This window comes from Alternaria arbusti (genome assembly GCF_024043155.1).
Source record: "Alternaria arbusti strain BMP 1465 chromosome Unknown scaffold_11, whole genome shotgun sequence".
Taxonomy (NCBI): Eukaryota; Fungi; Ascomycota; class Dothideomycetes; order Pleosporales; family Pleosporaceae; genus Alternaria; species Alternaria arbusti.
In genome coordinates this window covers 882621-905012 of record NW_026249951.1, presented here as the reverse complement: position 1 = coordinate 905012, position 22392 = coordinate 882621, and the positions used below count along the sequence as shown (strand labels likewise).

The following is a 22392-nucleotide window of genomic DNA, read 5'->3' as shown; positions in this document are numbered from 1 at the left end:
AGAGTGAAGGGAAATTGCTGCGACGACGACGGCGGACGTGCGCCCATGCCCGCCGCTAGCGCGCGGGAGTAGCCACGGCGCCAATGCTGCTACTGCGACAGATCACGGCATATCGTACATCGCATATCGCATATCGCATATCGCATACCGCATATCGCATACCGCATAGCGCACCGCGCATCGCGCAGACCACCGACCGCCTATCCATCCCGCCTCCCCTCGTCCGCCTCGACGGGCTGCTGCCAGCGGGCATGGGCGCAGTCAACAGCAAGGCCGGCGACGCAGGCGCCCTCTATCTGCGCGACCAGACTCGATGTAAGCCGCCGCCTCGATCCAGCTCGCCCGCTCGCCCGCTCGCCCTGCTAACCCTCGCGTGCAGTCTCCGTCGCCGCCCTCACCATCACCAACGCCCGCAACCGCACGCTGCTCCACGTCTCGCCCAACGCCTTCCCCGCCGCCCGGTATGCCGCCAAGCGCGAGCCGGGCGACGACGCCCTCATCGACTTCGTCCAGGACCCCGACGCGCTGCCCCATGCCGATGGCCCGCCCGCCTTCCTGCTGCGCCTGCCCAGCGACGACGAGCTGCTCTTCCACTTCACCTTTGTCCTGCGCCAGCACCTCGCCGTCCCCGCCACCTACACGCCTCCCCCGACGGCCCACGGCGCCCCCACGGGCCTCGTCGACACCCACATCCATGGCCTGACGTTTGTCTTTGCCTCGAGCGAGCGCGACCTCGACAATCTCGTCACGCGCGAGTTCCACGCCAACCCCAACCTCCACAAGAACCCCCAGGTCGAGCTGGTTGGCGACTACTCCACCGCCGGCCACTCGTCGGTCCAGTTCCAGTGGTCGTGGAAATGGACTCCGCCCCGCGCCCCCGAGTCGCGCCCCGGCGGCTGGCGCACCAGCTGCAGTGTGTGTAGCCCGCCTCGTCTGCCACTCCGTCGCCGCAACTGCTGACCCCCTCCAGTTCGTCGAGTATGACCAGCGCGCCCACCGCCTCGAGACGCTGGCGAGCTTCACCGTCTGGGTCCAGAGTCCGTATCATCCCCCGCCCTGCCCCCATCATCCGCTGACTACAACAGACACGCCGCGCCAGCTGCAGAGCCCAAAGTCGCCCTCGCCGCGCCTCGAACTCGGCGTCCCTCCCCGCCTGCGCGTCCCCTCGGCCCAGTCGATAGAGTCTCGCGTCAGCGACTCGGCAGGCGAAGACCGCGAGTGGGACGCGATACCTCCGCGATCGCCCATCTGCGAACCCATCCCCGAGCACAGCCTGGGCCTCGTACCGAGCCACACCACCACACTGGCGAGCGGCACCGCCTCAGTCAAGCTCGACGTCTCACGCCCCGGTGAAGACCTCAGTCAGACCGACGATGGGCCGCTGTTTCGCGCCACGATGAAGTCGCTCGAGCAGAAGACGGGCAACATGCGCACCAGGTGGAAAAAGGTCCTCAAACGCGCCGAGTCCGCCATGGAGGCCCAGGTCGCATGCAACAATGCCATGGCCGACCTCATGGACGCGCTCAGAGAGGCCTCGTCGTCCAATGCAAACGCAGTGCAGCCGGCCATTGACCACTACTTTGACAAGATTGCGAAGGAGATTCTGGGCTACGAAAAGTCCAATTCCACAAACATCCAAAAACTCATCATTGATCCCATATACAAGCTTTACAATATCGACATCAAGCAGGCCGAGACGAAACGCAAGGACTTTGAGGAGGAGAGCAAAGACTACTATCAATACCTAGGACGATATCTCGGCCAACGGCAAGACTCACTGAAGGAGAAGAAGCGCGCCGAGACCGACTCAAAATACCAAGCCAAGAGGCGCAACTTTGAGCTGAAGCGCTTCGACTACTCCTCATTCATGCAGGACCTGCATGGAGGTCGGAAAGACCAGGAGGTGCTCTCCCACCTTACGCAATATGCCGATGCACAAGCCAAACGCTATCTTGAGACGGCGAAGAAGATTGAGACCATGTTGCCGCACCTAGAGGCCCTGAGCTGCGAGGTCAAAGAGGCAGACAAGGAGTTTCAGATCCAGAGGACCGAGCGCGAGGAGAAAAGACGAGCGCTGGAGACGATTAAAAAGACTTTCGATGAGGTACCCGTGCCCTCCCTCACATCTCCCGCAGCATCAACAGGCAGTGTGCCGAAAACAACGTCGAGGTCAGATCCAGAGCCGCCTCCTGGCCGCAAGGGCAGTCTTGTACCCATGTTTCAAAGCACAGTCATGCCGCCCCAGACTATCTCATCTACAAGCATTCCCTCCTCCATAGCGTTACCGCAGAGCCCCGAGGCTACCAAGGCGAGCCTGGCCATGGCGGCCCCGCAGCCGGACAAGTTCAAGGGAATCAGAGATCTCGAAGAAAAGGACCCCGCTGCAATGGCCGAAGCTGGTTCGGGTGCGCACCGCAAGGAAGGTCTTCTGTGGGCCCTCAGCAGGCCCGGAAGCCATGTGGATCCCAAGGGCTTGAACAAGCAAGCCTGGCATAAGTAGGTATAGCCTCTTTTAGTCGGAAGCCTGCTGACATAATCCAGGTTCTGGATCGTCCTTGATCAGGGGAGGCTTTCAGAGTACACCAACTGGAAGCAAAGTCTAGAGCTGCACATGGAACCAATTGACCTCCGCATGGCCTCAGTAAGGGAAGCGCGCAACGCAGATCGCCGGTTTTGCTTCGAAGTCATCACCCCCCAATACACGCGAGTGTACCAGGCAACCAATGAAGAAGACATGAAGTCGTGGATCAGTGCAGTCAACAATGCTTTGCAGACAGCTGTTGAGGCGACAGGGAAATCGGATCGGCCATCAACAGACTCGCTGCCTGGACAGACGCACCGAGATATTGCATCAGTGCTCACGGGTAAGAGTCCATCAATGTCAAGTCATCGAAACACGTACGGATCCAAGGCACCGGCGCGGCATGCCACAGTAGGTGATCGACCTGGCGGATACCGGCGAGAGGAGGCGTTTGGCGATGAAGGTAAGCTGCTTAGGCAGGTAAGAGACGCGGATTCCAGCAACAAAATGTGCGCAGATTGCGGTACGGAGATCAAGGTGGACTGGGTTTCCATCAACCTCGGCATCATCATTTGTATCGAATGCAGTGGCATACATCGGTCACTCGGCACCCACATTACAAAGGTGCGTTCTTTGACTCTGGATGTCACGTCCTTCACTCCCGATATCATCGAGATACTGCTCAAGATCGGCAACCGCGTCAGCAATTCCATTTGGGAAGCAAGACTGGAACCTGGGCTGAAGCCGGGGCCAATGTCGACAAGAGAGCAAAGGCTGCATTTCATTACTTCAAAGTACGCCGATCGAGCCTACGTAGCACCCATAACACCGAACATGTCACACTACGCAAATCCAGAGGAGACGCTTCTAGCGTCGGTTAAGAAGAACGACATTCAGAACGTGCTCTACGCTCTAGCTCTGAGGGCAAATGCAAACGCACGCGACCGATCACGAGGCACACACGCCGTGTTTCTAGCGCTTGCAGCCGCCGACCCAGCATCTCCTTCAGCGACGGCATCACCAGCAAGCTCGCCAAGCTCAGCGGCTCGCCCAGGCACAGCGCAGCCTAGCCGCAAAGCGTTCCCCGTAGCGGAGCTGCTGCTGCAAAACGGGGCCGAGCTGCCAATGCTGCCAGCGCCCATTCCCCTCGGTCACTCGGCACGAAGCTATCTTGACTTCAAGGCAGAGCAGCGTGCTGGCAAGCGGCCGGCACCCATGGTGGGCAGTCAGGCCGCACCCAGCGCAGAGAAAGCTCCGTCTTTGCCGCCCATCATGGCGGGCAACGGCAGCTCTCCTTCGGAACGAGCGCGCGAACGGGATGCGCGGCTGCAAAAGCGAGTCTCGGCGAGCGGAAGGTTAGTCAAGACTCCGAACGTCGACTTGAGTGAAGGTAAGCGCGGCTCGTAGAGCTAGCCGATGCTTACATGTTGTGTCTTGCTGTAGTGTCTACCTTCCCTGGGCGGCGTGCGGCCTGGTGCGATGGGCGTCAACGGGCTGAGGGTGTCCTGGTGCATGTGACGAGACGGATGGGGGCAATCTAGTGCACGTTGGATCAGGCGCATTGCGGTTGTGTTGGATAGACCATGTTTCGCGGGCGGCAACTGGTTTTGTTTGGGCGTGTTGTGTGTGTACTGTAGTGTAATGAGTAATTCACGACGTGGCCAGCCTGCGAGCCAGACGGGCGTGACTGTGCTGAAGTGTTGGCGCGGACCTCGCATGGAGCTAACGGGCCCTTGGTCCCCACTCGAGGGCTAGCGCGCACCAAAATTACCTGGGTCGCAAAGTTATCCAAACCGCACCCCGCCGCTGTATAGTAACTACGACTGCAACCATCACCGCAACCATCACCGCAACCATCACCGCAACCATGGCCTCGGCATACTCGAACCTGCCCATGGACGGCGACGACGAATTCGACGAGAGCCAGATCGACTTTACCGACATCGAAGATCAGTTCCAGGTGCGGCTCGACGAGGGGCTCGACGCCTTTGTCGTCATCGACGGGCTGCCCGTGGTGCCCGAGGACAGCAAGGCCAAGCTCGTCAAGTTTGTGCTGAGGAAGCTCAACAGCGTGGGCAAGGTCAAGGACGACGGCGTGCACATGCCCGTCGGCGAGGCGGGCAAGACGGAGGGATATGCCTTTGTCGAATACAGCGCGCCCGCCGAGGCCGTCGCGGCGGTCAAGCAGCTCAACGGGACTGCCCTCGACAAGAGGCACACCATGGCCGTCAACAAGCTCACCGACATCGACCGCTACGGCAAGGAGGGCCGCATCGACGACGAGTACCACGCCCCCGAGATCCCGCCCTTTGAGCACAAGGAGCACCTGCGCTGGTGGCTCGGCGACCCCGACAGCCGCGATCAAATGGCCATGTACCGCCAGGAGAAGGTCGGCGTCTTCTGGAACGACAAGGAGGACCAGCCCGAGCAGGTGGTCGACCGCGAGAACTGGACCGAGTCCTTCATCCAGTGGTCGCCCCAGGGAACCTACCTCACCTCCATGCACGCCCAAGGTGTCCAGCTGTGGGGCGGCAAGGCCTGGAGCCGCCAGAAGCGCTTCGCCCATCCCGGCGTCAACCTCGTCGACTTCTCCCCCAGCGAAAAGTACCTCACCACCTGGTCCCACCGCCCCCTCCAGGTCGACGAGAACCACCCCGTCCCATCGCTCTCGCTCGAGGAGGACGGCAAGAACTACATCATCTGGGACATTGCCACGGGCAAGCCTCTGCGCTCCTTTGCTACCATTGACGTCCCTGGCGGCATCGATGCCGAGGGCAACCCGGTCAAGAAGAAGCTGCAATGGCCGACGTTCAAGTGGTCCTCTGACGACAAGTATGTTGCACGCATGACCCAGGGCCAGTCCATCTCCATCTACGAGCTGCCGCGCATGAACTTGCTCGACAAGACTTCCGTCAAGATCGAGGGCGTCATGGACTTTGAGTGGGCCCCCGCAACGCCCCGCAGAGAAGGCATCAAGACGTACGAGCAGCTCTTCTGCTACTGGACCCCTGAGCTCGGGAGCAACCCCGCCAAGGTCGGCCTCATGTCCGTCCCGTCGAAGGAGATTGTGCGCACCCGAAACCTCTTCAACGTGTCAGACGCCAAGCTTCACTGGCAGTCGGAAGCTGCCTACGTCTGCGTCAAGGTCGACCGCCACTCCAAGTCCAAAAAGTCTCTCGCCACCAACTTGGAAATCTTCCGTGTCCGCGAAAAGGGTGTGCCTGTTGAGGTCGTTGACTCCATCAAGGACACTGTCATCAATTTCGCCTGGGAGCCCAAGGGCAACCGCTTCGTGCTCATTACCACTGGCGAAGTCATCCAGGGCGCCGCTGTTGGCCCCAAGACTGCCGTCTCTTTCTTCGCTCCCGAGAAGCTCAAGGGTGGCGCGCCTGGCAACTTCCGTCACATCCGAACCATTGACAAGAAGAACAGCAATGCCATCTACTGGTCGCCCAAGGGACGATTCGTCGTTGTCGCTGCTCTGCAGTCGCAGCAGTCATTCGAACTCGAATTCTGGGACATGAGCTTCGACAGGCCAAAGGAGGAGTCCGAAAAGGGCGACAAGGAAGTCAATGCCAACTTGCAGCTTATGGATACGGCCGAGCACTACGGCGTCACCGACATTGAATGGGACCCGACTGGCCGCTATGTCGCCACAGTCGCTAGTGCCTTCCGTCATCGCGTATGTATCATCATCACCATTATGCTCTTTTGTCTCTGCTGACACGCACTAGATGGAGAACGGTTACCACCTCTACGACTTCAAAGGCACGCTGCTCCGCGAAGAGGCCATCGAAGGCTTCAAGCAGCTCCTGTGGCGCCCACGGCCCCCGACCCTCCTCTCCAAGGAGGAACAAGCCGAGATCCGCAAGAATCTGCGCAACTACTCCAAGGTCTTTGATGAACAAGATATTGCGAAGAAGAGCTCCGCCAACAAGGCTGTGGTGGAAGCTCGCCGCGAGATGCTGGATGAGTGGCGCAGGTGGCGCGAAGAAGTTACACAGAGGCTACGCGATGAGGGCGCCGACCTTGAGCTGGCATCTCTCAAAGGTGAGACGCCTGGTCAAGCGGATGATGGACATCAGGAAGAGATTGAGGAAATCGTAGAGGAGATTATCGACGAGACCGAAGAGGTTGTCAATTAGGTGGTCAAATGAGTAGAACCGAGTTGTGTGACAGCAGTTTCAACCAGCATGCTAGGAGCACATTGCTCCGGGCATATGAGATAACGAGGTTACTAAGCTCACGTCCACTCACACCCGCCTTCTCCAATGTGTCCCTTGAATGGCGTTGCCGGCTTGTTTTTCGAAGATCGATCATGGTGGAATCAGGACTTACTTGCGTTCTACTTCGAGTGCGTGTGATAGTGTAACAATGTGCACACGAAGCTTCAACGCAATGTCAGCAGGAGCTGCAACTTGAAGCAAGGCCTAAGCCGTCGTTTGAGCGTCTGAGCCAGCCTTTGTCTCGCTGATGGTCCGCAGCTCGGGCGTCGCTCTTTGCTTTGATGCTATCTGACAGCTTCCCGGCCTTACCTTTACGAGACAACGTAATGGTAATCTGCACATAGGCGAGGCAATTAACGACCAAGCGATGTCCTTCAATTGAGGCTTGTATTGATATGAACTTGGGCTGTATTAAGGGTGCTAACGTGAAGGAGTGGGGACCTGCCTTCTGTTAGACATTAGTAATATGTGAGAGAGCGTTGCTGCGATAACATAGGATCTAAGTGACCGCTATATAGACTTAATTTTACAAGCTTGTACACCTTATATAGACGTGCTATAATAATTATAAAAGTTACAAGTATGTTACAGTCTAGCGATTAACCTATGCAATGTACCTAAACTTACTCTAGTCTACGGTAACCTAGCTTATGTTCTCTTCCGCTCTTCTAATTTCGCTCTATAATCCTACTCGTGTTAGTACACCCTAAATCTCGCTCACCCTTTAGTCTCTGTGTGCTTACCTGACAGCTAATCCTTAAGCCCTCTTCTAAGCCGACTCGAGGCTTATATCCTAGCAGTAACCTCGCCTTCGAAATACTAACATAGCGGTCCCGACATCCGTCACTCACAATGCCCCGACTAAGCACACCCTCCGTCCCTGTCACCCAGCTAATCCATTCGGCACAATAGCCCAAACACCATGTCAATCCTTCTGGAACCCGGACGTGGAACTTTGGAACATGGCCGAACTCCTTCCACACAGCTATGCAAAGGTCCCTCGCTGTGACCGGCTCGCCGTTGGTAATGAAGATGGCCTCTCCAGCAGCTGTTTGCGAATTTAACAAGTTTCCAACGGCGAGGACATGGGCGTCTGCTATGTTTTCTACGTAGACGAAGTCCTGGAGATTGGTCCCTGTGCCTAGAATAAAGGGTGTCTGGCCGGCTGGGATGCATGAGTGTATCATAGGGATGCACACAGTGTCGTTGCGACCGAAGATGGGTGCTGAGCGCAGGGCACAGGTGGCGAAGTCATTCGTATTTGCGGAGAGCACAAGGGATTCAGCGAGTGCCTGCTATGCATGAGTTGGTTATACAGTACGGAGGTGAAGTGTGCGGTGTCGTGGCTAGAGCAGTACAGGGAGGTTTCATACAAATTGGAGGAAGAGCAACGGTGAATCGGCAGTATTCTCTGCACATAGGAAAGAGAACATGAATAGAGTAAAACTTTGTTACCTTGCTTTGTCCATAGCTCGTATGTACACCTCCCGTGGGCCAATACTCATCTACATTCCTGAAGTCGCGATCCAACTCGTCCAACACGACAGTCACGCTACTGGTATACACAAAGGCTTTTGTACCGCACTCCCTACTTGCTTCGACAACATTCCTTGTTCCCTCGACGTTTGTCCTGAAGATGGCCCCTTTGCCCTTCATGGAATAGCGCTTCGTCCCCAGAGGGAACACACCCACTGTGTGAATGACGACGGCAGGTCGAGCTTCGGAAAAGACGCTGTACAAGGAAGATGGGTCCAGAATGTCGCAACGAACATAGCGTACAGTGTTGGTAAAGGTGGTGCTACCGAGCGAAGGCGGGTTAACGTCTATGACGGTGATGGCGTATCTTCGGGTGCTCAAGAGTGCGGAGACGACGGCGGTGCCCAGGAAGCCACAGCCACCCGTTACCAGAACGCGTGTTGGCTCCATTACAGCGCATGGAAATTATCGCGGATGTTATTGCATAGAACTTGGTATGTTGTGGTTGCGCGCCGTAGTCGTTGGCGGTCGACGTCGCGGTGGACCTCGGGAAGAGCAGGATACATGATAGAAGCGGGTCGTGTCCGAGAATCGCCGCGCTTTCCCGCTTCGCATCAAACGCTTGTAATGCCAAACGTGCATTATCGTTGCATAGCAAATATACACGTCTGGTATATTATAATTAATTGTACGTCATGCCGGGCAATTTTTAAGCGATGCGAAAGTCTGCAGTTTGTCGCTGGTGTTACACTGCCGCCAAATCAACTTTCCTATAACGTGGACTGAGCAGACAGAGGTTGATAACAGCTATACCAAGCGCAACTCTACGTCCATTTTACGCAGGTGTGCATTTGTTGTAGTGCAAGAATTATAGTTAGTTGGCTTTTACAGCTTTGAATACCGCCTGTGCAATCTCTGATTGATTTGCGATGCAGGAACAACATCGATCACCAAAGAAAAATATTGCTTGATTGCCGGCGCCATGAGAGTCAACGAAAGCGAAGGCATGTAGTGAAAAGATCTGAACCTATGCTACGAGGCTAATTTTATCCAGCCATCTTGACACCTCGTCTGATCCTTGTGCCTTATAGCTTGCACCATGTCCCCACATACCACGAATGGATGCAAGATGAGGTAAGGCCTACCCAGCCTCCTACCTCTCCCAATATATGGCTAATTAATGTGTAGGAATTGCAAACGCTTACAGCTTCTGAGCCGCTGACGCTTTCGGAGGAGTACGCTATGCAGTCCTCGTGGCGACGGGATGCAGATAAGTTGACTTTCATCATCTGCACTTCGCCACACACACCGCAAGCACTGTCGGATGTCTCTATACCTATTAGAGTCACTCGCAAGATAGACGACACGCCCAATCGTATGATTGGGGATGTGAACCTGTTTTTGTACCCGTCCGAGGACTGTAACGATGGCGCAGGGGAACAAGGCAAACACGAGACTGGGGAGATGGACGCGGTGGGCGAATTGGAGATAATGATTGCCCGGCCTGACGCACGAGGAAAAGGGCTAGCAAAAGAAGCCCTACAGGCGTTCATCTGGTACATATCTACCTCGCTGCCAGCCATCCTGGACGAGTACGCGAAGGGAGCCAACAACAGAGACAAGCCCAAATCTCTGAGCTACCTCCGTGTCAAAATCGACAAGGGCAACATCCCGAGCCTCAGTCTGTTCAAAACGTTGGGCTTCAGCCAAGTTAGCGAACCTAATTACTTTGGGGAAGTGGAGCTACGGTCAGAGATTGCAAGGCACGGGATAGACAAAGCTTGTTTGTTGGCAAAAAGCGTCTCGTACGAAGACTGATGAACAAACATGTCTGAGATGAATAAATCGAAAATAGGAGATTGCATGACACGACGCAAAGAAATGTCATTGTTGAAAGCACCTGGCAATGTACACGATATAAAACACACGCTTCCGCTACCGGGTCTCCTGAAGCGCGCAAATACAGACCCCCTCTCCGTCTATTGGTTCGTCTTGCCGGAAGTGTTTGGCTTGGGGACGTGGTCGAGAATGCTCTTGTTTGGCGGTGGCTGGTAGACGATCTTCCTCGTCTTCAGCGGGGCCCACTTGTACCTGTCGTGGCTGTTAGTCATGTGGGTAAAGTGGCGGAGCTGCAAATACTTGCCTCTTGACCCAGACACTGAGGGCGAACAGGACACTGGTGACGGCAAGAACCTTCCAGCCCATCTTCTTACGGTCGTCCATCTCGGGCTCGGCGGTCCAGTTGAGGAACTCGACGACGTCCTTGGCCATCTGCGAAGTCGAAGCCTTGGTGCCATCATCGTATTCAACCAAGTCGTCGTACAGCACACGGGCCATGGCGATTCCAGTGCCGGGGAAGTAGGGGTTGAAGTTGAGGCCTTCCTGGACAACGGCACCAGCAGGCGGCTCCTCGGGGTAGCCGGTCAGCAAGCTGAAGATGTAGTTGCAGCCGCCGTGGCGGGCCTTGACCATGAGGGACAGATCCGGAGGCAGGGCACCGTTGTTGGCAGCGCGGGCGGCCTCGTCGTTCTTGTAGGGAGCGGGCATGTAGTCGGACAGCTTTCCGGGGCGCTTCTCGATTTCGCCCTGGTCGTTGGGCTCTGTGTCGTATTCGTTCTCCTCGGCCAGGGCCTTGGCCTCGTCAACCGTCATGAACTTGCCGACGACGGCGCGGTAGGGCACACGCGAGATGGAGTGGCACGAGGCGCAGACCTCGCGGTAGACCTGGAAGCCGCGGCGGAGACTGTGACAGGTTAGGGGGCGGGCATGTGCGGTGCGGTGGGGAAGACGTACGCTCCGTGGTCGAAGGTCTTGTGCCACTTCTCGTGCTCCCACGGGTATTGGGTCGGGTGGAGGCTGTACAGGCACGACGTCAGTACATGGCCGCGGGCCGGGCTATCTGGGGCGCACTCACCCTTCTTCGGCGGGGGTCATGGCATCGACGTGGCGTCCGTAGAGGTGCCAGTACCAGGCAGTCGAGCCGACGGCGAAGAGAGTCGCTCCGGCGGGCAGGGCGTTGTTCTTCCAGGCCGAGGCGGCGCTGTCGGCGGAGGACCATGTCGAGGCGAAGCGCTGTATCACGCATTGGGTCAGCCAGATGATTCAATGGAAGCGGGGGCTGGCCCGAGTATGGCAGCCGGGCCAGCAGGGCGGCGACGCAGCTTGCGCCAGCTGCCGGGAGATGCTGGGCCATGCGGGAGGCGTACCGGTTTGCTCGAGGCATTGCGGGCGGCGGCGGCGGCGGAGCGTGCCGTACGCAGTGGTGAGCGAGCCAACATGGTCGTGGGAAGCTGGCTCGGGGCTGGGGGAGACGCGAGCAATGGGTTGTCGGCGATGGTGATGCGGCGGAGAACTGGTGCGAGACCATTTTCCAATTTCCAAGCTAACTAATCCACATCACGTGCGCTATCATTGGACGAGGCTGCCATGACGCCTCCGGACTGTATTTTGCTCTCGCACATCGCCTTGCATGCGAACGCGAGTGTACTCGAGAGGTGCAGGCTGCGACTGGCAGTGCGGCATCACATGGCATGGCAGGCAGTGCAGAGGGTCCCGCGTGGAAGAGACTTCGTCCGTGATACGCAGCAATGTAGCCCTACTTCTATACCCTTTCGCTCATGCAGGAATTGCAAAAGGGCTCAAACGAGGGCTGCTTCTCTCTAGCAAGACTGGCAGTGCCGGGGCAGTGCCAGAACACACGGCGTCCCCAGGAGCGGGAGACGTCGTCGAGCTTCTTGCGTGGTGCCAGAACGCAACGCGACGTCGGCCTGGCTTATATAGTGGACACGGCCCCGATGCGAGCTAGGCTGCATCTAGCCGCGAAGAGAGCGCTGGAGGACCTCGAGCTCTCGCGGCGCAGGGGACAGGTCGCGACACAGCACACGAGAAGCTAGATGCACCGCTTCACCTACCATGGACGTCTTCTGGCCGCTCCCAGCCGCCGACTGAAGCCACGGCGGACGCTACTGCACACGCTCACACCGAACGCGCGACTCTCTCTTCCCCCCACCAACAGCCCTCGCCCGGTCCCTCGTCCCCCACCACCCTCCCGTCACCCTGCCCTTGTCCCCGCAAGGCACTGTTCCCACCGACGAAATATGTGCAAGCACTTCGGCGCAGAGGGCCACGCGTCCATCGACATCACCAAGGGTCGCGAGGTGCTGCCCGCCAACGTCAAGCCCGTCCACTACGACCTGACACTCGAGCCCGACTTTGCCAACTTCACCTACCAGGGCACCGTCACCATCGAGTACGTGCCCGTCCGCCCGTATGAGAGGGCCCTGCTGACACTCGGCCAGTCTAGATGTCGTCGACGACACCACGTCCATTGCCCTCAACACCAACGAGCTCAAGATCCACTCGACCAAGGTCACGGCCGGCCAGCAAGTCATTACCGAGTCGCCCCATGTCGCCACCGACGACGATGCGCAGACGACCACGGTCAGCTTCGACCAGGCCATTCCGGGCGGTAGCCAGGCGAAGCTTACCATGGCCTTCGCCGGAGTGCTGAACGACAACATGGCCGGCTTCTACCGCTCCTCCTTCAAGGCTGCCGACGGCTCCACCACATACATGGCCACGACGCAGATGGAGCCCACAGATGCCAGGCGGGCGTTTCCTTGCTTCGACGAGCCCGCGCTCAAGGCCAAATTCACCGTCACCCTCATCGCCGATGAGAAGATGACCTGTCTCAGCAACATGGACGTAGCGTCGGAGAAACAGATCCAAAGCACCATCTCGGGCGGAAGGCGCAAGGCCGTCACCTTCAGCCCGACGCCTCTCATGTCGACCTACCTCCTATGCTTCATTGTCGGTGAGCTCAACTACATCGAGACGAACAACTTCCGCGTCCCTGTGCGAGTCTATGCGCCAAAGGATCGGGACATTGAGCACGGCCGCTTTTCGCTCGAGCTGGCGGCAAAGACGCTGGCATTCTACGAAAAAACCTTTGACAGTCCCTTCCCGCTGCCCAAAATGGACATGGTCGCGATTCCCGACTTCAGTGCAGGTGCCATGGAAAACTGGGGCCTCGTCACATATCGTGTCGTCGACGTGCTCATTGACGAAAAGGTCAGCGGGGCAGCTACCAAGCAGCGCGTCGCCGAGACGGTGCAGCACGAGCTTGCCCACCAGTGGTTTGGTAATCTCGTGACCATGGACTTCTGGGACGGCTTGTGGCTTAATGAAGGATTTGCAACGTGGATGTCGTGGTATTCCTGCAACGTCTTCTACCCTGACTGGAAAGTCTGGGAAGGCTATGTTACAGACAATCTAGCCAGCGCACTCTCGCTCGACTCGCTAAGAAGCAGCCATCCCATCGAGGTACCGGTAAAGCGCGCAGACGAGATAAACCAGATCTTTGATGCCATCTCATACTCCAAGGGCTCGAGTGTCATCCGCATGATCTCCAAATATGTCGGAGAGGACACCTTCATGGAAGGAATCCGCCGGTATCTCAAAAAGCACGCCTATGGCAACACAGAGACTGGTGACCTCTGGGCTGCCTTAGCGGATGCCAGCGGCAAGGATGTTGGCAAGGTCATGGACATCTGGACCAAGAAGGTCGGCTTCCCAGTCGTTACCGTCACGGAAGGCACTGATTCCATCCACCTTAAGCAGAACCGCTTCCTCCGCACTGCCGATGTCAAGCCAGAGGAGGATCAAACCCTGTACCCCGTATTTCTTGCGCTGCGGACCAAGGAAGGAGTTGACGAAGACTTGACGCTTTTCGATCGTGAAGCCGACTTTAAGCTCAAGGAACTCGACTTCTTCAAGCTTAATGCGGACCACTCTGGCCTCTACCGGACCTCGTACACGCCAGAGCGCCTACGGAAGCTGGGCATCTCGGCCAAGGAGGGCCTCTTGACCGTTGAGGATCGAGCCGGCATGATTGCCGACGCAGGCTCGCTGGCGGCATCTGGCTACCAGAAAACGTCTGGTATACTCTCGCTCCTTGACAGCTTCAAACACGAAGCAGAGTTTGTCGTCTGGGGAGAGATCACGGGTCGTATTAGTTCCCTCCGGGGTGCATGGATGTTTGAGGACCAGAAGATCCGGGACGCTCTGAAGAAGTTCCAGTTGGAGCTCAGCGCAGAGAAGGCACATGAGCTGGGATGGACATTCAATGAAAAAGACGGTCACATCGAGCAGCAGTTCAAGGGTCTCATGTTTGGTGCTGCCGGTATCGCTGGCGACGAAGAGATTACCAAGGCATCCTTTGACATGTTCGACAAGTTCAAGGCAGGCGACAAGTCTGCCATTCACCCCAACATCCGCGGCAGCGTGTATGCCATTGTGCTAGCGAATGGTGGGCAAGAAGAGGTAAGCAGTGCTACGAGGATGAATGGAACGCAGACTGACCAGACGCAGTACAATGTCATCGTCAACGAGACTCGGAATGCCGCCACAAGCGACGAGCGCAACTCGGCTCTTCGCGCACTAGGCCGTGCCAAGTCTCCAGAGCTCATCCAGCGCACGCTTGCCATGGCTCTCAGCGACGAAGTCAAGGGCCAAGACATCTACTTGCCCATTGCAGCATTGAGGTCACACGCGGAGGGCTGTCATGCGCTCTGGAAGTGGGTCAAGGATAACTGGGAGGAGCTGGAGAGAAGGCTCCCCCCTAGCCTGAGCATGCTGAGTTCGGTGGTTGCCATTACAACATCAGGCTTCACCCACCGGGAACACATAGAGGACATTGAGGCGTTCTTCAAGGGCAAGAGCACCAAGGGCTTTGACATGGCGCTGTCCCAGAGCATCGACGCCATCAGCGCCAAAGCCGCATGGCTTGAGAAGGATGCGGACGATGTCAAGACGTGGTTGAAGGAACACAAGTATCTGCAGTAGGCGCCCCTGTCGGTGCACTGCTATGAGAAATGGCTGTACAATATAGATGAAGAAATCAAAGACCCATGCCGTTAACGCTATCGATAAGAGTGCGCGATACCCAGGGAGCCGGTGCGTGATGAAGCTAGCATGTACCATGAATTGTGTCCAGAAGGGTGCCTACGTCAGCTTGCCGAACGTGGGACCGCCAGTTCGGCCATGGCTCTCTGAAGAGTACAATCGGAACGCCACCACCTCACGTTGACTTTGTGGCGCTCGAGCATTATATCGCAATAGACACAGCGCTAGCCTCCACGATACTTCCAAGGGTTGTCGGAAGCTCGGTTTCGAGTTGCGCGCAGCCGCCAGAGCCGTCATGGCGCAAAGGATGCCGCGATCCGGCACACGCGCAGACGCGAACCCAGACGCAGACGCAGACGCGCTCGCGCTCGATGACACGGTAGAGCTCGAGCAGTTCCGCCGCTCACCCCATCCATACTTGCGTCACGGAGACCAGACACAGAGGCAGTCACCAGGCCAGACGCATCGCGCCCCTCCGCCCTCGCAGTCGCGACCCTCTTCCGAGCCTCCAGGCAAGACAATGCACGACAAGGACGGCAGGACACGCAGGAAACGGGCACCGCACTCCCCGAGCGAAAGCGGCACCGAAGCCGACGACGAGGGCTACAGCCTCGTCAAGGCGTTGCCTGCTCCTCCCCTGCGACCGCACAAAGGCCTCCGCGAATCGCGGACGTCGGGCCCAGACGAATGGGCGAGTCCGCTGCTCACTCCCACACAGATCGATGACGAGGGGAGAAAGCTCCTCGAGGGCTACTTCGCTCGCACCAACCGGACGAGGCGCAAGGGAGACGCATACCACAGCGACGACGACGAGGCGAGGAGGGCCAAGCAAAAGTATCTCCAGCGGCGGCGCAACGAGCTGGTCAGGCGAACGACCGAAACTGCATTGCTCGTGGGCATTGCCACGCTCGCCGTCCGCGGTTGCGACTGCTGGGTCAATTTGCTGGCATGGCATAGAGGTCAGCTCACCCCCCACGCATGGGCCCAAGGTCGTTAACCCGTGTCTAGTAGAATTGTTGACGCACGTTGCAATCATGGCCGGCGTCTTGGGACTGTATCCGCTTCGTCTTCTGTACTACTCATGGAGAAATCACTCTCGTCTCCGGCTTGGCCGTCGAATACATCTACCAGCCGCCTTCGACCCTGCCACCATACTCTACCCTCCAATACTGCCCGTCCTCATTGCGCTGTCACTCTTTGCCTCATCATCAAAACCTCTTCTACCCAACATGTTGCTCGGCTTAGCTGCGTTGCCAGCCAGACTTATTCCCTTCAGGAGCGCTACCTTGGGCTACTCTCCTCTGCACTGGCTGGTCTCCATCATGCCCCTGATCGCTGCCGAGAACACCGACATACCGTCTCGGCTGTTTGCACAGACACCATACAAACTCAAGTTACCCCCGCCTAACCAAGGTCTAGATCCCGAACTTCTGGTGACGTTGTTTGCTCTGCATCAAGCGCTGCTACCGCCGCTATACTACCTCACCACTACGAGCCTTCTACCAGCAGAGCTGCACCTGCTTTCAATTGGGCTTATCAACCTCCTCTTGTTCTCAGACACCCCTCAAGCAGCCATACTCGGTGTCTTACTGTGGCTAGGCGGGCTGGGGGTGTTTTTGCTCTGCGGCAACATCTTGAAGTGGGGCGTTGCACTTGCACGCATTCCGCGATGGAGGCTTCGACGTGCTGGCCAAGTCATTCGAGCTCGACAGAACTTCTTGCAGGTGTTGACCCGTAGTCTGGGATCCAAACGCGATGGAAGCGATTCCTGGAAAGATGTGAGTGACAGTGATGCGGATGAAGAACCCAGATTCGACAAGCCCCTCCAAAAGACCAAGAGCCTTAAAGTCAACTTTTTAGACTCGGTCAGACACATCAGACCCTGCATGGAGGGCAGCGAGCCGCGGTCCGCCGCCGAAGCGACAAAGACTGGGTTTCAGCAGTCTACTTCTGCAAAAGGGTCCACTCATAACAGTGGACGTAAGCGTAGGAATACCCTCCCAGTCCTCGTTGCTGAAGACCATACGTCACAGCATCGGTATTCGAACCGAAGACAGTCGGGATCGATTGTGCAGTCTTATTTATCGCTCACGCCCACCGAAGCCACAAGGAGGAAATGGCTCTACGCTGGATACTTCTACGTGATTGTGGTAGGCCTGATACTGGGACCAATTCGGTATAGTATCGGCAAATATGCTCTTCACCATCACGAACCTTTTGGATGGGCCATCAGCTACCTCTTCGGCAATATATCACGCGTGCGGTGGGAAGTGTTCAAGTGGGATTTGAACTGGTGGGTTCCTCTGCCGACAAGACGACACGCAGATGACATGGCCCGACTCACACACTATCTGTCGTTGGCGGAATATGTTCGTCGCATAGTACTGGGAGAAGCGACTACGCGTCTCTTGCTGTGCGTGTACTGTGCAGGAACCATACTCGCTGGCCTCGTAGCGGTCTTTTCGCTTTCTGCAGTGGTAGAAGTCGACACACGCAGAAAGGTGTTCCACGGCACCATGGTGGCGATGCTCCTGCCGACCATCTTTATCGACCCTTGTTTTGTTGCGCTGGCGCTTGCACTGGTACTTGCGATATTCCTCCTCCTCGATCTGATTCGCGCCTCGCAGCTTCCGCCGCTGTCCAAGCCCATTGCCAGGTTCCTGACGCCGTACGTGGATGGCCGCGATCTCCGAGGCCCCGTGGTGGTGTCGCACATCTTCCTCTTGATTGGGTGTGCGATCCCGCTGTGGCTATCGCTCGCAGGAGTGGAACGGGCTGGCGACGAGCCGTGGCAAGGCTGGGAGGTGGAAGACAGGGACGTGAGTATGGTGGCGGGAGTTATATGTGTGGGCATGGGCGACGCAGCAGCATCCCTCGTCGGGCGGCGCTATGGGCGGCGGAAATGGCCCTGGGCGGGCGGCAAGTCCCTGGAAGGGTCCTTGGCGTTTGCAGTCGCAGTGTCGGCTGGACTCGTGGTAAGTAGAGTGTGGCTCCACGTCGGGTGGGAAAGCGGTGCGGCAGGGCACAGGACGGAGGGCGAGTGGGCTCACGACGCATTGCTCACGCTGGGCAAGGCGGCTCTGTGCGCGACAGGCGCAAGCCTCAACGAGGCGGTCCTCACAGGCGGCAACGACAACGTGATCGTGCCAGTGATACTATGGGTCCTTGTGAGGGGTGTCAGGCTGTAGGCAGTCGACGCCGCCGCATCAGGCGGGCTGCAGGTACGGCGTAGATAGACGGGTCGACCCGACCATGAAGCCGGCCACATGGTCGTTCGCGCAGGGGAGCATGACTTGCATTCAGAATGCGTGCGACCAGACAAGAGGCATGTTGGAGCGTGCAGGCGGGCGATGTGGTGCTAGCGCATGAGGGGCACGCGTCGTTATCAAGCATCCCGGCCGGCTTCCTGCATGTGACACGCGCACGCCTGCCTCGAGCCACGGCGTCGGCCTCTTGTACTGCCTGTGGTGCTCCTCGCTCCCCCGACACGCTGCGCTCGCGATACCCTACTCTCCCACTCGTCTCTGCCGCCCTGCGCCGAACCTCTTCTCTCCCGCGCCCAGCTGCTCGTCGCGCCCTGCATCCCCGTCCCTCGGCCATCCATCACCACCATCGGCCGCCCTCGACCACCGCCCGCCTCCCGCCAGCCCATGTCCAACGCCCTCACGGCCGCGCTGTACCCACGTCTTCGCTGGTAGCTGACGCCCGGCTGCTCAGCCAGCGCCGCCGACCATGGCAACACCTCCCAACCCGCACGCCCCCAGGCGGTCGGGCGCGTCGCCGCCAGTGTCGACGCCCGCAGCCACGGGCTCGGAGCAGGTCATCGGAAAGTTCAAGCGCCTGCATCACATTGGCAAGGGCAGCTTCGCCGAAGTCTACCGCGGCATTCACATTGTACGTTGCTGCCCTCCCTTGCCCGGGGCGTGCACCGAGTGCTAACTGTCTCGCCGCACAGGAGAAGCGCCAGTCCGTCGCCATCAAGTCGGTCAATATGAACAAGCTCAACAAGAAGCTCAAGGACAACCTCGTCTCGGAAATCTCCATTCTGCGCAGTCTGCACCACCCGCACATAGTCTCGCTCATCGACTGCCACGAGACGCCGTCCCGCATGCACATCATCATGGAGTTCTGCGAACTCGGCGACCTGTCAGCCTTTATCAAGAAGCGCGCCGACCTCGTAAACCACCCACAGACGCAGCGCATGATAGAAAAGTACCCGAACCCGACCGTTGGCGGCCTGCACGAGGTTGTCGTCCGCCACTTTGCCAAGCAGATGGCGAGCGCCCTGGAATTCCTGCGGTCCAAGAACTACATTCATCGTGATCTCAAGCCCCAGAACCTGCTCCTCAACCCCTCCTCCATCTTTTACTCGCAGAGTGGCACCCTCGAACGCATGCCTCTGGCTGCCAGCGCCAATTCCTTGATACCCGCCACCGGCATCGCCTCGCTGCCCATGCTCAAGATCGCTGATTTCGGCTTCGCTAGAATTCTGCCGACTACCTCGCTAGCCGAAACCCTGTGTGGCTCTCCCCTCTACATGGCACCTGAGATTCTGCGGTATGAAAAGTACGACGCAAAGGCCGACCTGTGGTCTGTGGGAACTGTGCTCTTCGAAATGATGTGCGCCCGACCGCCATTCAGGGCGAACAACCACGTAGAGCTACTGCGCAAGATTGAAGAGCGCAAGGACCAGGTCAGATTCCCAGAAGGCCTCGTCTGCACCAGGGCCATGAAGACCCTTATCCGCGCACTCTTGAAGCGAAAGCCAACCGAACGCATGTCATACGAGCATTTCTTCTCAGATGCCGTCATTCGCGATGAGATTCCAGACATGGTCGATGAGGACCTTCCGGGTTCTATGCAAGCGTCTGAGCGCATGCAAACCTCCGTATTAGAACCACCCATTGAGCCACCCCAGCGAGTCCACAAGGCGCCCCTCGAGCTGGAATCTAGGCCTACTGACAGCCCATACTCGATCTCGACCAGGGACAGGATGACAGGCCTTGGGACAACACCACCTTCACGGCCGGCTTCTCGACCTGTATCCGGCAACTTCTCAGGCACTCCACCGCAATATCTGCCTGCAAGACGAGCTAGTAACGCCCCTATTGAGCCCACCGACGGACGCACTCCAACGCGTGAGCATCGTCGGCCTACGCTCACCAACGCTGCAACCGCACCAGGACGTACTGCGACGCTGCAAGACCAGACGACAGCACCTACTGCCACCAGCCACAGGCGCAAGTACTCTCGCGACGAACAAGGCCCGCCACACATCGGTCTCAAGGAGCACCTGGATCGCGAGCGAATCCCACAGAGGACGGAAGCAAACGTGTTGAAAGAGGCGGCAGAGCGAGCAGCACAAGATAACGCGCTTGACGAGGGGTTTGTCTTTGTGGAAAAACGGCGTGTGGAGATTGACGCACTGGCAGACGAGATTGCGAATAGTCCACAAACACAGCGGGATCGTCCCCTCCACCGGGAAGCAGCGATGAAGCGACGATCGACAACGCAAGGGTCCCCAACATCAACCACTGGCGCAGTCCCCTCGAAAGCCATCCAGATTCAGCAAAAGCCTACCATTACGCACCAGCGCACAGCTTCTTACAGCCGGCGACAATACCGCCCAAGCTTTGAAACCGCCACCTCTGCCCTTTCCAAGGCTATGAACATGGTCAATATCCGAGGGCTTGGTCTGTCTCCGCCGGTCATGAAGGGCGTCTCACCCCCACAGGGCTATTCCGCATTCCCAGCCTATCCCACTGCGCAAAGCAGCATGCTAATGGTCGGCGATGGAGGCAAATCCGTTGGCAAAGATGAAGATACCATGACGGTGAAAAGGATTGAGGATCTGGCCCAGCTCAGCCACGTTGTATATGGCTTCGCTGAAGTCAAATACAGTCAGCTTGTTCCGGTTGCACCAAGCGACCCAGCTTTAGGAGTCGGTTCCACTGGCGTTGCTCGCAAGCCCAACAGCGATGTGATCGACGATGACGATGACGACGAAGATTTGACGCCTGATACTATTCTCATCATTTCCGAGGAAGCGCTGGTACTCTTCGTCAAGACGTTAGCAATGTTGAACAAGGCTATGGACCTGACCGGCAGCTACTGGAATCGCGCCCGCCGTAATAGTGGCCCCGACGGAACAAGCCGAACCAATGCAAAGCTGGGTCAGGTGGTCTCATGGATGCGTGATCGATTCAACGAATGCTGCGTCAAATCTGAGATTGTCGCACGTAAGCTCAAGCAGGCGCAGGGGCAGCTACCGGCAGATCATCCAAGCCATCCTCACAATCAATCGGCGGCATCCAGCTCTACAACTGCTGTAGGTTCTGCGGAGAACATTCTACTTACGACTGGTGTTACCGCTGAGAAACTATTATATGACCGGTCGCTAGAGATGAGTCGCCAGGCAGCCATTGATGAACTCACTGGACACAACCTGGCGGACTGCGATATCAACTACTGGACTGCCATCACGATGCTTCAAGCTGTTCTTGAAGAGGAAGAAGAATCGTCCAACGAGAAGGCTGATGCCGAGGAGATTAATGGCCTCGACGGCGAAGATCGGCGCTCGATCCAGAAGCGTAAGTCTCGCTACAGTGTCCCCAAAGTGTACCCAACTAACCAACGCAGTCCTTGAACAAATGAGAAGCCGGCAACGGGCTCTTAAGAAGAAACTCGACGTTGTCAGGACTCAAAAGCGCACTTCTATCACTAGTGCGCCTGCACAACATTCCGTGGGACGCAGCTCTTCTTCCCAAGGTGTCGCAAAGTAGTCATGCATCGTACAAAACCACCTTTTCAAGTATCAAACTTACAACTGCTTGTTTTCGCACCTAGGGACGGCACTATCCTTACGAGCCCCTGCTCTCTGTGTATGGGTTTATCATTCGGTATTCTTTGCGTGGTTTGGGACAACGGGGCGTCATGAAGGGCATTGGCGCACTCGCATTCGTTCGCATATGATACCAGGATCTTGAATAGCAACGACGTGCAAATTTTTCTCATTATCAGGCGTTTGAAATGAATAGCGGGTTCAGGCGCACGGTTGGGTTGGCATTCTGCTATGGAGGGACAGTGCTTGCATTGGTTCTGGGCTGGCCTTTGAAGCAATAGAACGTGTATCGAGACTTGCACGAATTATTAGTAGCTGGGGAATAACAAGAAGTGGTCAGTGTATCGAACTTGCAGACCATGCAGCAGATATGAAATGTGACACCTGCAGGCTGAATTCCCTGTTTACCATCATACGCGCAACCT

At 57.4% G+C, this 22392-nt stretch overlaps 8 protein-coding genes across 8 annotated transcripts; 7 read left to right on the top strand and 1 right to left on the bottom strand.

Annotated features, from left to right (window-relative positions):
* Positions 1-251: 251 nt before the first annotated feature.
* J4E86_007938 (uncharacterized protein) lies at positions 252-3928 on the top strand (the record flags this gene model as incomplete). The annotated part of the gene is made up of 5 exons (XM_051448453.1): positions 252-315; positions 380-915; positions 971-1037; positions 1086-2496; positions 2542-3928. 5 exons carry the CDS (start codon positions 252-254, stop codon positions 3926-3928), a joined length of 3465 nt encoding a protein of 1154 aa, XP_051300720.1.
* Positions 3929-4388: 460 nt separating this feature from the next.
* PRT1 (Translation initiation factor 3 subunit b) lies at positions 4389-6666 on the top strand (the record flags this gene model as incomplete). Its single annotated transcript, XM_051448452.1, has 2 exons — positions 4389-6203; positions 6256-6666. 2 exons carry the CDS (start codon positions 4389-4391, stop codon positions 6664-6666), a joined length of 2226 nt encoding a protein of 741 aa, XP_051300719.1.
* A 2679-nt stretch (positions 6667-9345) lies between these two features.
* On the top strand, positions 9346-10041 carry J4E86_007936 (uncharacterized protein; the record flags this gene model as incomplete). Its single annotated transcript, XM_051448451.1, has 2 exons — positions 9346-9357; positions 9412-10041. 2 exons carry the CDS (start codon positions 9346-9348, stop codon positions 10039-10041), a joined length of 642 nt encoding a protein of 213 aa, XP_051300718.1.
* Positions 10042-10202: 161 nt separating this feature from the next.
* Positions 10203-11501, bottom strand: CYT1 (cytochrome c1; the record flags this gene model as incomplete). The annotated part of the gene is made up of 5 exons (XM_051448450.1): positions 10203-10307; positions 10363-10966; positions 11017-11079; positions 11138-11295; positions 11430-11501. The coding sequence occupies 5 exons, from the start codon at positions 11499-11501 to the stop codon at positions 10203-10205; spliced, it is 1002 nt and encodes a 333-aa protein (XP_051300717.1).
* Positions 11502-12320: 819 nt separating this feature from the next.
* On the top strand, positions 12321-15066 carry J4E86_007934 (uncharacterized protein; the record flags this gene model as incomplete). Its single annotated transcript, XM_051448449.1, has 3 exons — positions 12321-12472; positions 12522-14544; positions 14593-15066. 3 exons carry the CDS (start codon positions 12321-12323, stop codon positions 15064-15066), a joined length of 2649 nt encoding a protein of 882 aa, XP_051300716.1.
* A 355-nt stretch (positions 15067-15421) lies between these two features.
* J4E86_007933 (uncharacterized protein) lies at positions 15422-16123 on the top strand (the record flags this gene model as incomplete). Its single annotated transcript, XM_051448448.1, has 1 exon — positions 15422-16123. The coding sequence occupies one exon, from the start codon at positions 15422-15424 to the stop codon at positions 16121-16123; it is 702 nt and encodes a 233-aa protein (XP_051300715.1).
* A 37-nt stretch (positions 16124-16160) lies between these two features.
* On the top strand, positions 16161-18314 carry J4E86_007932 (uncharacterized protein; the record flags this gene model as incomplete). Its single annotated transcript, XM_051448447.1, has 1 exon — positions 16161-18314. The coding sequence occupies one exon, from the start codon at positions 16161-16163 to the stop codon at positions 18312-18314; it is 2154 nt and encodes a 717-aa protein (XP_051300714.1).
* Positions 18315-18858: 544 nt separating this feature from the next.
* ATG1 (Serine/threonine-protein kinase) lies at positions 18859-21908 on the top strand (the record flags this gene model as incomplete). Its single annotated transcript, XM_051448446.1, has 3 exons — positions 18859-19020; positions 19082-21716; positions 21766-21908. 3 exons carry the CDS (start codon positions 18859-18861, stop codon positions 21906-21908), a joined length of 2940 nt encoding a protein of 979 aa, XP_051300713.1.
* Positions 21909-22392: the final 484 nt, after the last annotated feature.